This window comes from Lolium perenne, chromosome 7 (genome assembly GCF_019359855.2).
Source record: "Lolium perenne isolate Kyuss_39 chromosome 7, Kyuss_2.0, whole genome shotgun sequence".
Lineage (NCBI taxonomy): Eukaryota > Viridiplantae > Streptophyta > Magnoliopsida > Poales > Poaceae > Lolium > Lolium perenne.
Genome location: NC_067250.2, coordinates 61,163,525 through 61,178,891, shown reverse-complemented (window position 1 = coordinate 61,178,891; position 15,367 = coordinate 61,163,525). Strand labels below are relative to the sequence as shown.

General features: G+C 42.7%; 1 protein-coding gene across 2 annotated transcripts; it reads right to left on the bottom strand.

Moving 5' to 3' along the window:
* Positions 1 to 599: 599 nt before the first annotated feature.
* LOC127317331 (probable inactive DNA (cytosine-5)-methyltransferase DRM3) lies at positions 600 to 14,824 on the bottom strand. Of its 2 annotated transcripts, none has more exons than XM_071823348.1 (10): positions 14,560 to 14,824; positions 14,382 to 14,472; positions 14,213 to 14,277; positions 13,609 to 13,722; positions 4,911 to 5,027; positions 4,612 to 4,708; positions 4,437 to 4,483; positions 2,606 to 2,705; positions 2,128 to 2,204; positions 600 to 1,873 (listed from the first exon to the last, which is right to left on the bottom strand). In XM_071823348.1, the coding sequence occupies exons 4-10, from the start codon at positions 13,612 to 13,614 to the stop codon at positions 848 to 850; spliced, it is 1,470 nt and encodes a 489-aa protein (XP_071679449.1). In that variant the 5' UTR covers positions 13,615 to 13,722; positions 14,213 to 14,277; positions 14,382 to 14,472; positions 14,560 to 14,824; the 3' UTR covers positions 600 to 847. The 2 variants fall into 2 exon arrangements, with proteins under 2 accessions (XP_071679449.1, XP_051203843.1); XM_051347883.1 differs by having other exon boundaries at positions 14,596 to 14,824.
* Positions 14,825 to 15,367: the final 543 nt, after the last annotated feature.

Genomic DNA, 15,367 nt, shown 5'->3' with positions numbered 1-15,367 from the left:
ATCATCTTCTCTACAAATGCCGGTTCACCACTAGAATATGGATTGAGTTGAAGGAGTGGCTTGGCCTTCATGACGTGGACCCAAGGGCGTGGCACAATAGGAGGACGGTGAAGGAATGGTGGACAAAAAGTATCCTACAAAGAGGTCAATCAAGGAAAGCGATGGCCTCCTTAGCTATGTTGGTTTCTTGGGAGATTTGGAAAGAGAGGAACGCTCGTGTCTTTCAAAATAGTGCAACAACATCTTTCATGTTGATCGCGAAAATTAAGGACGAGATGGCAATGTGGTGCCACGCCGGGGCTAAGGCCTTGTGTATTTTAATGCCACGAGAGTAGGCTTTGGTTCTCGGGCTTGGCTTATGCCGAGTTGGTTTGTAAGACCTTTCTAAACTTCTCCTTAATCAATGGAAAATGGCAAATCTTTTGCCTTGTTTCAAAAAAAAAAAAAATTCTTCAAAACAGTGTTGAAGACATAACTGGGCATTTCCAGGTTATAAAACGGTGAAACCAGTACAACTTGTAGGATTATAGCAGAATAATAAAGAGTAAAAAAGGATAACTCGTGTACCACCCATTAGTTGTTGATATGCAGCTAACAAGGAACAGAAAGATAGTTAATCCATCATTCATTGATAAAGAGACGGTACAAACTTGACCGGAAACTGATCTGATGTTCTTATCTTGGCAATGAAGAAACTGCTTTATAGCAAGTCAAAACAGATTTACACATACAATTGTTCGAAGCAGCTTAACTTAGCAATTACTCCAGAACCCCAGAATATTTTAAATTCACCAGCTCTTGCCAAGTTGCCAGTCCATCATCAATCCAGAATGATGTCAGGGAACAACTACCTCAGCCCGTACAGATTTCTCAGGATGCTAACAACACGAGCATAGTTATAGAACTGACACAGGGTATAGTTTGCTGGCAACTCGCCACCTTCGCAATTGCTGTAGGTTCCACCAACCACTAAGTCAAAGCCATGGAACTCATCCATTAGATCCTGGAGTACACTTGTGTTCACCTTATGGATGCTAGACACTTGTCTCAGCTGCCCAGCCTGTTTCGTCTTTCCCCACCACCGTTTCAGGATCTGCCTGTTAACCTCAGATTCTTCGACCGATACTACACACTTCAGTGGAATACCAAGACGGTGCAGAGCAACCTCTGCACCTCCAACTCCACTATAGATAGACAATACCCTCAGCCCATCTGGATACATTTCTTTTAGGGCCGACAAGAGAAAAGAGATGGTATCAGTTTGAAAGCCAAATCTCATGGCAGCAATCCTCTCTTGTGTGCTTAGACCAAGCATATCTGTATGGCCAGATGGATAACCCAGTGCAAGTTCCAGTTGGTGTGGCTGCATAGAGTCTTCAATTGTGAATGGTACCGCGCCTTTAATTGTCATCGGTGAATTTGAGCCCACAACATGTCTTCCATCTGTTGGGAGGTTATGAATATAGCCTTCCTTCCGACTCAAAGCTGAGAATGTCTGGGTATTTACAAACTCGGGCTGCACACTGAACAAGAAATCTGACAATTCATGCCATGCATCTTTGCTGATGTCGACAACGTTTCCATAGAGGAAATAGGGGGGCTTGCCAATATCGACATGAACATTTGCACCAGAGCCTGATCCCATCTCATTATCTCTTTCCTTCACAAACCCATTACTCAATGACCTGACACCACCGCTTAGCCATGGAGTGTTGGCAGCACGACTACTTGAAGCCCCTCCATCATCTCTGAACAGATGCTTCACCCTTTTAAACCTTCTGTTGTCGTCATCATCGTCATAAAACCTCAATCTCCCACTGGAATCTGAATACTCAGTTTCGGTTTTGCCTACCAATTCAGACTCAACTTTGACCTATGTAGAAGTGAAATAAGAGGCAAGATTAGATTTGTTACTTGGTTTTACTATATGTTTTGCCATAAGCGCATGTAAAGAAGAAAAGGGTTTTCCATATGAGCTACGAAGTCAGTGACTACAAAGTTACATGATTTAATAGATCACAAAGTTACATATTTTTAGTAAATAACAAAGTTACATGCTTTAGTAAATCATGGAAAAGAACTTAGGAACAAGTCTGTAGTGGCGAGAAATGAATGTCATTCAATGACCTGTCTCTGCTCAATGGTATTGGCAATACGTCTTGCAAAAATTGAGTCAGCCAGCTCCTCAACTGTTGCTTCCTGGCCTGAAAACGTGATATTTTAAGGTTTGTAGCAACACATCAGAACAGACAAACAATAGTAGACTAGAAATAAAACATGAATGCACTCTTCAGCTTAAAAATGGAATACTGATATATTCAGTTTTGTGGGCTGCAGCTGTGGTTCTGTCCTAACATGATGTTTCGTAAGTTGTATGTACTTAAAGATAATCTCTAAAACATTCATGCTTGATAAAATACAATGCACCAAATAATGCTTGCTAGAGGATGAAAACTATGTGTTTTGCATTAACGCTACCAGCAAAAATTATAAACAATCCACTGGCAGATGTATTGTAAGCAATCTTTCAAAGGAGGACTCGACCATATCAAGTAGAAGTAGTAATTGAAGCTAAGAATATTGAATAGTTTAAAAGAAGACCTACCAAAACAGTCAATAGAAAATGACACTTCCTCCTTAGTAAAACCCATCTCTAGCAAAGAAACAATTCTATCCATTTCTCCATACAACGGTTTCACCATTTCCTGAAAATGTGGCATTTTAAAATACATGTAAAACATGGTAACAATTAAGCACAAGGATACTGCTGTGCAAGAAAAAAGATAACACATAGAGGTATTCTTCAGTATCAACCTAAATATTTTTTTAGGACATTTTTAATTCCAGAGTTGCAGTTGCCGATTAATGATTGTTACTACGAGTGTAGATATGTTAAAGTGAATGCTATATGCTGCGAAACATCATTTATTTTTCCTGTTCATTTCCCCCCTGGCAACACACAATTGTAGGGTAAAACAAGTACTGCAAACTGTTTATCATGCAGAGTTAGTGTTGGTCAGGCTCCCCCCAGACCAGACACATTGTGCAAACAGGACAAGTGCGCAGGAAAAGTCGATCCATGGTTACACAGAAAAGCATGGAGATGAGGTTATCAATCCTTGCCTGGGAACAAAACCTGAACTTGACTCGCATGAAAAGTGTACACTATTTTATAGATTCAACAGTTGTTTTGATGATTCAAAGTGCATGGTTTTTTACTTTTATTGTTTTCTGGTCGTATGCAGGGAAAACCATCAGACGAGAACCCCTAGATGAGGTCAAACCTATGCCGTCCAGACCAGAGGGAGATCTCACTCCTTGATGAACGGCTCAGCGGCAACAGTACGGATGGCGACTCGGGGGCGATTCAAATTTTGAAAACCGACGTAGGAAGCATGTACTGAAGTCAGGTCGAGCCACTAACCCAAAATTAAATGACATTACTTGTGTACTCTATTTAGATCAATGCCGGGCCATGGAAGTGACAATTCAGAATGGCATACCTAACACGGCTCTTCGGTGGTGCAAGTGCATGTCCTTAAGAAACCAGAGGATTTTCTAGGTCCACTGTACAGCAAGAGGTTCAGAACCAAATTACACAAGCTTCTTAACCACATGCTAACAATAGATGAATTTGAGGCGGCCTGGGGGTCGCTACTTGAGAAGTACAAGCAACACATCCATATATGACTCAATATGAGATACGGAAGAAATGGGCAAAACCTCTACTTCAAATATGTTTTATGTGCTAAGATGGTGAGTACACACAGAAGCGAGAGCGGGAATATTATGTTGAGAACATGTGTGCACAGGGGCTGCACAAATCACATATCTCGTAAAGAAATACATGAGGTTTCAGTTTTTGTTCAAAAAAAGAAGGTTCCAGATTGACAGCGCTATGAAGAGAAACACACGAACTAAAGTTTTGTATTGAAGACTTCTGTTGATCTCAAGTTGTATTTCTAGACTTCATGGATTTGTGTGGCTTACGTACTTTCAGAAACTTCTTAATGCTCGAGATGGATGTTGTGTTATGTTTAAGATTGCCTAGTCTATGTGATTGGATGTTCATCCTAAAAGCACGCCTAAGTTATGCCTGGAATAGAGCGTGTGGAATGGAACTGAAGAGTGTGACAAGGTTTGTTACTTGATAATGGCATTTTAGGTGACAGATGCTTTGAAGATCCAGAGTTAAATTATTATTTGTATGACACTGCGAAACGGAATTGGAACGTTAGATAGTGTTGCTGAAACATGAGCAGAAATAGTTTCATGTAGATGAATCTGGTTCAACCAAGGACTTAAGAACAGTAAGCATGATAAAAGGTAGAAAAAATAGGTAAGAATTTATTATTAAAGCATACAATAATATTAGTGACATTACGAGTGAACCAACATATCAACCAGAAAATGCATGGGAAATGAGAATCACTTACAGAATGTGACAGAAGAGCCTCCAATATAGTGTTTGGATCATGTTCACCTAGATGGGAGAAGCCGGTGATTAGTTTGTAGCTCAAAAGACATTTCTGTTTTTAAATGTGTGTTGGTTGTCTAAAAGTTGCATATCTCAACACATCCAAAAAAGGCATTTTGTGGAGAATAGCATACCATTTTTCTGAAGCATCTTGTCAACGATGTTTGGTGAAAATCCCATAGCGATGAATTGTGACTTTAAATTACTAGAAGACAAGCTTGCCTGTCCCTCCTAAAGTAAGAGTCAAGAACATTCGATCAATTTTCAGAACTTAATCAAGGACAAGAACAGTGTCTCGAAATTGTGGCAGTCCTACAAATTTGTAATTCTCTGTTTGTATTTGCAATATTCCTAAGGGGTTAAATTTATTAATTTATTTGCAACATAGATCAATCAACGCTTCTACACTACAAGATTTCAAGGCACATCTCACCTCCTCCGCCTCAACACTAGTATGTGTGAGATGTGGCTGTCGGTCCACGCAAGCATTATTAAGAACCTTGGCGCCAGCGCTAACAGAGCCATCCTTGTCATAATCTTCAATTTTAACCTGGCAAAAAAAAACACCAAGTGAGCACACTAGTGAAAGAAGAACACAAGTGAATACACCAACCACGAAGGTCCACTACCCTACCAAAAAAAGATAATTACAACATTAATATTTCCTTACAGATACACACATCCTTTTACAATCCGCAGAAAACATATCCATTTAACCTAGTATGTGACTTAATAAGCTATAAACTGCAACTGCCAGAAAACCAAGGTTCGCAACACCAACATGTCCTTAACTAATGACATACCGATGTTCTCATTGTGCCATATTTGATCTTTGCAGAAAAAATTCTAATTGATGTGCTTCTGCATTGCCAGAAGTCTGACACTGCAAGCAACATAGGTAAGCATCCTGGGTGGTCCGTTTATGCAAAGGTCAAAGTAACAGTAACCTACATACAGTTTCTACCAAACAAGCCAATACGCCACTTACTGAAGAAACCTTCCATTCTAAGTAGCAGCGATCTCATGCTGAGACACTATGCACCAAGCCGAGATTGTTGGATATTTTGGTGATCTAGGCTGCTCTCCTAGGTCAGATCTTTTTGGGTTGCTACAGTAGGGCGGTGACATATATAAAGGGGTCAAATGACCCTAGAAGAGTGGAGGACACACGGCTACTGCTCTCAGCTCTCTCTCACACTCTCTCACTCAAACTAAGCCACCGATCAGGCTAGCACTAAAAAGGCACTGGGAAGAATCAAGCACAAATACTTCAAAGAGATGACTGCATCTTCAGATCAAGGTATTTCTGATCTTATTCTTTTGTGGCTCAAACTAGAGCTAGTTGATCCTGCTGGATCCAACAATGGTATCAGAGCATCTAGCTCTTAAGTTTGAGCCCTCTTATGTTAAGATTCATGCTTGATTTATCAAGCCAAGATCAAGATCAAGGGCATATGCACATACCCATGTGTTTATGTTGTCACCAAGTCAAGGCATATGCCCAAGTTGCTTCTGTGAAAGTGTTTTATGCTTATGTTTAAAGGCTGTTCTTCCTGGTTATTAATCATGCCTTAAGTTTAAGCCCTGTTTTTTCACACTCCAAGCCCTAACAGACTATGTGACACTCTAGGGTTTCAATTTGAGCTATTAACTAAAGGAATTAAAGCCCTTATGTTAAATTCCTTTTTTTTCCAGAAACCCTAGAAATTGTTTTTCCTCCTTTCCCCTCCTCAATTATGAACTTTTGGTTTCAGATTGATTAAGATTTAAGGGGAAATAAGTTAATTATGCATAAATCTTGATGTTTTTTTCCCAATCCGAAACCCTAAAGTGATGAAATTTTCCCCTATTTTGATGTTTATGGTTTCGGCTAAGTGTGAATTGAAGTGGGGATGGATTGATTTGATGCCGTGATCAACCCTAAAGCAAAATCCCCAATTTACCGAAACCCTAAATCATGAAATTCCCCATTTTGGAGGAACCCTAACCCTAACTTAAGAATCATGGCGGTGGAATTTACCTTATGGGTGTCGTCGCCGTCGCTGGCCACGGCGGCGCCGGTGCCACCATTTAATGATGGCGGTTCTGCCCGGGCATGTACCCGAGCAAACCTGCCGACCACCGCACCGGGCCCTGGCGTTCCTTCCTCGCGCGCACGTCGCCGTTGAAGGCCGCCGCGGTGCCGGACTTGCGCTGGCGGTCGACGCTGTCGCGGGGACGCCCGCACGCGTTCACTCGCCTCGCGCAGGGTGCCGTCCCGAGCCGCTCGACGGAGCTGCGCGCGGGCCATGGCGGCACGCAACTCCGGCGAGAGGGCCTAGATGACGCCGAGTCTTCTTCCCCGTCGCGTGGTACTCGCCGCCGCTGTCTCTTGGTCGCTCGGCGTTGCCGCCGCTGTCGGGAGAGGAGAGGAGGAAATGAAATGGGCTAGGGTTTCGCGGGGGCCAGGCGACGGCGGGCTGGTTTTGTTCCAGCTGCAGTCGTTCCTGGCCGTCGGATTGCATCCGACGGTTCAGGTCGTCCAGGCGTGTTGCTAATGGGCTGTGGCCCAAGAGGGGATCAGGGGGAGCTAAATGCTGGGCTGGGCCAATTTTGGCCCAGTTCAGCAGGATTATTATGCTAATAATAATAATAATAATAATAATAATAAATTAGGGCTGAAATAAATATCTTTTCAGGGCTATTTTTCTGGATAAATTGATTATGCTTATTATGTTTATTTTAGGCCACAATTTTAATTGTCATGCTTAGTTAATTTACATGTTGATATTACTTTTATTATTTAGTTTATTTATGATTAATGAATTATGGTGATATTTATCACTATAATTATTATGTGATAATGCTTTATTTTAAAATAAAGTTTATGGATCCTCAAATAAAGTGTGGTTTTATGCCTTGTCATTACGACCAAAGTTGTTTGACGGGCATTTTAATCGCAAAATTCTTTTATTGGTCCTGTTTCACTTCGGCCAAAGTCGATGTGAACCGGGTCGGTAAAAGAAAATAATGAATGAGGATTATTAATGTGTGGCTTCTATTTATCAATTTGGCCAAAGCTAATTGATGAATATTTGTCCACAAAATTTTGTTGTTCATTTTCATCTCTGGCCAAAGCTGATTTGAATTTGATCAATAAAATTTAATGATGATTATGATGATGCTTACTAAAGCATTTTGAATTTTTCTTTTGCAGCAACTAATGTCTCTAATATTGCTGGAATGCTAAATGGCATCGAACAGCTAAATGGCAGAAATTATGTCACGTGGAAGGAGAAGCTTGAGATCACTATGGCCTTACTCAATATTGATTATGCTCTCCTTAATGATCCTCCTGAGGTGCCTAAAGAAAATAATGAAAATTATGAAGCCCTCAAGAAGGAATATGACATTATTAAGCCTAAATGGGATGACTCTAATCGCAAGTGCCTTATGATGATAAAGGGCTCCATTACACAGAGTATGAGGGGAGCCCTTCCTGATTGTGAGACAGCAATTGGGTCCTTTGCAAAAATGGAGCATCAATTTAAAGGGTCTTCGAAAGTTTATGCAACAAGTCTTATCGAAGGCTAATTGATGAAAAATATGATCCCACTGGAAGTCTTCGAGAGCATATTATGAAAAAGTGCAACATGGCCGCCAAACTAAAGTCAATGGAGATGGAAATCTCTAATGGTTTCCTCGTCCATTTTATTATGTCATCTTTGCCTCCCCAATTTGATCCATTTATGATCAACTATAATGCGATGGATGTTAAATGGGAGATTGATGAAATGATGGCGCGATGTGTGCAAGAAGAAGAAAGGCTTAAGGCTGACAGAATTGATCATGTTAATCAGTTTGGTCATTCACAAAAGAAGAAGTATAGAAAATTTGTGAATGAATATGTGAAGCCCAAGCCTTATAAGTTCAAGGAAAAAGGCCAATCCTCAAAAGGATCACAAAGAAAGAAGCCCTGAAAAAGCGCCTAATGTCGAAGGAAATAATTCCAATGCTTGCCACTTTTGTGGAAAAGGTGGGCATAGGCGAAAGGATTGTTTTGGCTTCAAGAGATGGCTCAAAGAAAGAGGTACCGACACTATTACTGTTGTTGAAGAATCCCTTTATGTTAATTATGCCACCAATACTTGGTGGATTGATTCAGGTGCAACAATTCATATTGTAAATTCGTTGCAGGGATTCAATATGAGGAAGACCCTAAAAAGAGGGGAAAGAACAATTAGAGTTGCTAATGGTGTTGAAGCTTATGCCGAGGCGCTTGGAGACTTCACTCTTACACTTCATGACGGTTTTAAGCTTCAGCTAAATAATGTTCTCTATGTACCCTCGATGAAACGGAATTTAGTTTCCGTCTCATGTTTAGATGATGATAGTTATGAGTGTCACTTTGGGAATAAGCAGTGTATAATTATGTATGACAATAATAATGTTGGTCTTGCCTGTCGACAAGACAAACTTTATGTAATTTCCCTTTGTGATGATATAAATAATGTGGATTCTACCTCAAATATAAATGTCGGTACCAAACGCAAACGTAATAATAATGAGACTTCTTCGAAATTATGGCACTATCGTTTAGGCCATATTTCGAGGGGGAGGATTGAGCGTCTCATTAAAGATCAAGTTCTTCCTTCTCTTGATTTTTCGGATGCGGATGTTGATCATTGTATCGACTGCATCAAAGGAAAATATGCCAAGAAAATTAAGAAAGGTGCAAACCGAAGCACGGGAGTTTTGGAATTAATTCATACGGATATATGTGGTCCGTTTAATGTGAGATCGGTGGACGGTTATAATTCATTCATAACGTTCACTGATGATTTCTCCCGTTATGGATATATTTATCAAATTAAAGAAAAATCAGAGGCATTAGACAAGTTCAAGATTTTCAAAGCTGAGGTTGAAAATCAGTGTAATAAAAGAATTAAAGTTATAAGATCTGATCGTGGTGGTGAATACTACGGTAGACATGCAACTTATGGTCAAATTCCTGGACCATTTGCAAAATTCTTACAGGAAAATGGCATTGCCGCCCAATACTCAAGACTGGTGAACCTCAAAGAAACGGGGTGGTGAAAGGAGAAACCGCACACTTATGGATATGGTGCGGAGTATGTTAAGCCACTCCACTTTACCGGTGAATTTATGGATGGAAGCCCTTAAAACAAGAAGACATATTCTTAACGGGGTTCCTAGTAAATCGGTGCCCAAAACACCGTATGAATTATGGATCGGGAAAAAGCCAACCCTGAATTATTTTCATGTATGGGGCTGTCTCGTTGAAGCAAGGATTTTTAATCCGGTTATGGGAAAATTAGACCCCAAGACAGTCAGTTGCCATTTTATTGGTTATCCTGACAAATCTAAAGCATATCGATTTTATTGTCCAAATCAGACAACGAAATTTGTTGAAACAAGACAGGCTGTGTTCTTGGAAAGTGATATGATGTGGGGGAGCATGACTCCCAGAGAAATAGTCTTGGAGGAAAAACAGGAATATGTCCCGATGCCTGTAATCCAAGAGCCAGTGTTTCCAGTACATACTGAAATTGCACCTCAAGTTTCAGCCTCCGTAGCCGATGGTGCTCACATAATCGGACAACAAAAGGACCAAGAACAAGAATTACGAGTGTATTCAAGAAGGCAACGTGTCGCTAATGCAACACCCGCCGATACACCGGCGATCGTTCCAGATGTCACATCTAATGATGCTCTTATTGAAAATAATCGCAGCCTCAAACTGTTATTAATGTGCCGAATAATGAGCCTCTTAGAAGGTCACAAATGGCTAGAAAGCCTCGCTATTCCTGATGATTATCTCACCTACATGAGTGAGGATACAAATGAGCCAGTGTTGGATAATGATCCCACCTCATTTAAGGAGGCTATGGAAAGTGAATATTCGTCTAAATGGCTCGATGCTATGAAAGATGAAATGAAGTCCATGAGCACCAATGATGTATGGGACTTAGTAGAAATCCCTGAAGGAGCCAAAACAGTTGGATGCAAATGGGTCTATAAGACCAAACGTGACTCCAAGGGTGATATCGAAAGGTTTAAAGCAAGGCTCGTGGCAAAAGGATTCACTCAAAGAGAAGGGATTGATTATAATGAAACTTTTTCACCCGTCTCTTCGAAGGATTCATTCAGAATAATTATGGCACTCGTAGCTCATTATGATTTAGAGCTACATCAGATGGATGTCAAAACGGCATTTCTAAATGGTGACTTACGCGAAGATGTTTACATGGCACAACCGGAAGGTTTTGTTATGGAAGAAAATAAACGTTTAGGATGTCATCTGAAGAAATCCATCTATGGTTTGAAACAAGCATCAAGAGAGTGGTATCTCAAATTTGATCAAGTCATAAAGAAATTTGGCTTTAAGGAAAATAAGAAGGACAATTGTGTTTATGTTAAGTTCGTGGGGAGTAATTTTATCTTCCCGATATTATATGTTGATGACATACTCTTGGCCAAGCAGATGATAAAAATATGTTGATGGAGACCAAGAGGTTCCTGTCTTCAAAGTTCGATATGAAAGATCTCGGTGAAGCAACTTATGTTTTAGGAATTGAAATTCACCGGGATAGATCCAGAGGGATCTTGGGGCTATCTCGTAGAGCATATATTGAAAAGGTACGAAAAAGTACAATATGTATAAGTGCTCACCTACTTTGCTCCTATTGTTAAGGGCGATAAATTTGGGACTTTCCGGTGCCCAAGAAATAATTATGAATCTGCGCAGATGAAGTCAATTCCTTATGCCTCAATTGTTGGGAGTATTATGTATGCACAAGTGTGCACTCGCCCGATTTAGCTTTTGTGACCGGGATGCTTGGCGGATATCAGTCCAATCCAGTGTCCTGGATCAACGGAAGGCTGCTAAAAAGGTCTTGCGTTATTTGCAAGGTACTAAAGGCCTCATGCTTACTTATGAGAAATCTGATAACCTCGAAATAGTGGGTTATTCAGATGCTGATTTTGCGGGGTGTGTTGATACTAAGAAATCCACATCAGGTTATATCTTCACCCTTGCAAAAGGAGCTATATCATGGAAAAGCTCAAAGCAAACTGTTACTGCATCGTCGACAATGCAGGCAGAATTTGTAGCATGTTATGAGGCAACCGGGCGGTATGGTTGAAGAATTTTATCCCGGAACTAAGAGTGATTGACAAGATTTCCGTGCCTCTCACTCTATACTGCGATAATCAACCCGCAGTGATCTATGCGAGTAACAACAAGTCAAGTGCAGCTGGCAAATTTATTGACATTAAGTATCTTGTTGTGAAAGATAGAATCCAGGATCAAACAATAGATATCAAGTACATTAATACTAAGTTTATGTTAGCGGATCCGCTCACGAAAGGCTTACCACCCAGCGTATTTAGAGAGCATGTTGCCGGCATGGGTTTGGTTGAAAGTTTTTAATCCTGGAGAAGTTGGAACTATTATGGCACCATCTCCCCAAAAGGGGCTCATTTTGAGATCGGATGGGAACCATAGTCACTTGGTTTAGCAGTACTTAATTGACTGTTGTAACCTATTGTCTTGGTGTACCATTTTATCAAAAGATGAGTCTGTAATGTTTATGATGTTTATGTAAAGAATTATGTAAATTAAGTTAATATATGATGTGAATAAAGTTTATGGAGCTCATAAATTAAAAAAGGTTCATTTTGATATGAAGTAATGTGCTATAGTCACTAGATTAAATGGTACCTAACAGACCATTATAATCTTTTCGTCTTAAGTGCATTATTTTGTTGAAAAATGAGCTTATAATGATCAGCCTTACGATCAAGGGGGAGAATGTTGGATATTTTGGTGATCTAGGCTGCTCTCCTAGGTCAGATCTTTTTGGGTTGCTACAGTAGGGGCGGTGCTACAGTAACGCTACAGTAAGGCGGCACTACAGTAACGCTACAGTAAATGGCCACCTATCCTTATGTGGTGTCTTGATCGGAGACATCGATTTTGATCCAACGGTGCTGGTTCCCCTAGTGCATAGTGCTAAACATATATAAAGGGGTCAAATGACCCTAGAAGAGTGGAGGACACACGGCTACTGCTCTCAGCTCTCTCTCACACTCTCTCACTCAAACTAAGCCACCGATCAGGCTAGCACTAAAAAGGCACTGGGAAGAATCAAGCACAAATACTTCAAAGAGATGACTGCATCTTCAGATCAAGGTATTTCTGATCTTATTCTTTTGTGGCTCAAACTAGAGCTAGTTGATCCTGCTGGATCCAACAGAGATGACACAATGAAAACCTCAGATGAGCAACAGAGAAAGCAAAGAAAGAAACTTAAGAAAGTGACAAGATTCGCAAAGGAAGAAAATGAAACCAAGAAAGAATTATCAATATTGGCGTTTGACTGCAGACCACAAAACAAGCTCCATTTCCAGTCATGATGACAGCACAGAACATCTAATCCAAATCCACATGCAGAAGTAGTGACTCAATGCCACCTTTTTGAGGCCGTGATAGTAAAACTTTGTTCACGTCCAAACAAATTCACAAGATGTCTGAAGCCCAGCTGCATAAAAAACAAATCTAATTCTTGTGCTTCTACATTAAGCCTGGCACCAGAACCAACATACATAAGCATCCCAGGGTGATTCATTTATGCAAGGTTGAAACTACTAACCTGCAATTTCCACCACACAAGCTAGGCCAGTTACTGAAGAAACCTGATGCTTAGCATCAATCTCACATGTGCTGACACACTACACAGAAAGCCGACATGACAGATCGAAACCTCAGATGAGCAATCAGCAAAGCAACACTCAGTTCAACCAACATATATGAGCAACCCAAGGTGGTTCATTTCTGGAAGGGTCAAAGGAACCAGCCTACAATTCTCTTGTACCAAACAAGCAAGACCCCACATACTGAAGAAACCTGAAATTCTTAAGTACCACGACATATCTCATTCATGAATACTGGCACACTACGCGTCAAGAAGCCGACATGATGGAAACGTAACCTCAGACGAGAAATCAGCAAAGATGCATCTGGTCCAATGGTTTGGACCACACCAGAGAAGAACACATTTTTCATGGGACAGAGACCAATGCAGAGGAGATACAAACCAAATTGTGTAGAGAGTGAACTGAGATCTTACCACCATTTCTGCTGTAGATGATCACGAGGGTGTCCGACTTGATTGCTTGTTTATACCCAACTTCCTGGAGCTGGAGGGCGGAAGATCCAAGCCACAGAAGAGAATTTAGTATGCCTGCAAACCAGTACCAAGATTATGGCCCTTTCAGGCTGAACACTAACATAGGGGAGGGAGCTCACTATTACCAACATTATACCTGCACTAGAATTTTTTTAATTGTATCGAATAAAAGAGAATAGTTTGATATGGGGTGTATACTGGAAGGTAGCATAAAGACGTGGAATGATATGGGATTTAATAGGAGTAAGTGATATTATATCATCAATATAGACAGCACAAAAATATAGACATTACACGCCAACCACTTAGAACTGAACAGCACGTGAAGTTTCAGACTAAAAATATTCTCGGATCAATACAGCTATAACATGTGCAACGAAATCAAGTATACAAGCCAGAAGTACATCATAAGTTAAGCTCCTCTGAGAATAAATTAAGCAGCAGTTACAAATAGCACAGGACAGGCACAAACTAGCACGCATTAACAACAGCATCCGTGGTGAGGACAAGGGGAGGGCAGGGGACGAGGAGGAATAGGCTGTACCGGAGAGAATGCTGCACCAGCGTAGGCGGGCGGCGACAGGGCTGGCTGCGCGGCCGGTCGTCGAGCTGCACGAACGAAAACGCGAGGGTGCGTAAAGCGTGTCCATTTACACTGGCCGGGATGCGCCGGTCCACTCCAGTGGAGAGGAGGAGAGGGACAGAGCACTTACGAGCGGGAAGGCACTGCGCGCTTCGTCCAAGGAGGGCGTGGCAGATTTTGGCGGCGGCGGCGGCGGCGAATAAGAAGAGGATTCAGTCTGCCTGCAAACGAGTACCGAAAGCATGGACCTTTCAGGCTCAACACTAAGCGTAGGGAATGGAGGGAGCTCAAGAGCACCAAGATCATGCCTGCACGAGACGAGAGAGGGGGTTGGGGGAGCTCACGAGTCACGGCGAAGGCGACCGGCCGAGGCGGCCGGAGACGAGGAGGAGGAGCAGGAAAGGGTTTCCGGGGCAGACTGCGCCGAGCCGCCGACGAGGGCCGTTGGTGCGGAATGCTGCCGCCGGTCGCCTCGCCGCCGTCGTCTCGTGGGTGGTCTCGGGGCCGCGGCGAGCGCGAGGTGTAGGAGGAGGAGGACGGCGACTGGAGTCGGGTCAGTTCAGGTCGCCTCGGGTCACAGAAGAAACTAGTCCAGTCTGCTGCATTCCTGCTAGGCCGGGCCTTTGTCACTCCGCTGGCCCATCTCACCTCATTCGACCACGTTTTTTTTCTCTTCATATTTAAGCCCTAGGCCGCCTCCCGCGGTGAGCCCTCCTCTCCTGACCCCTCCCCAACCCTCCTCTCCTGACCCCTCCCCAACCCTAGCCGCCGCCGCCGGTAGCGCCGCCGGGGCAAAGACCCTCGGGGCGTGGCGGCGGCGGGGGCCTCTCCTCGCCGACGTGGGGGACGGCGGACGGGCCCTCCCCTCCTCGACGCACGCGGCGGCAGCCAGCGCGGATGGTGATGGGCGGCGGCGGCTCCGCTGCGCTTCCCCCTCCCCTCCCCTCCCGTAGGCTTCCACCCACGGCACACCGGCAGGGGCTGGTGGTGGGCGGTGGCCAGGCCCTCGGTCTGTGCCATGCCCTCCCCCCCGCCTCTCGTCGGTGCGTGGAGGCGATCTCGGGCTTCTTCCGCGTCACGAGGGCGCCCGGGGCAGCAGCCTTGGATTCGACGGAG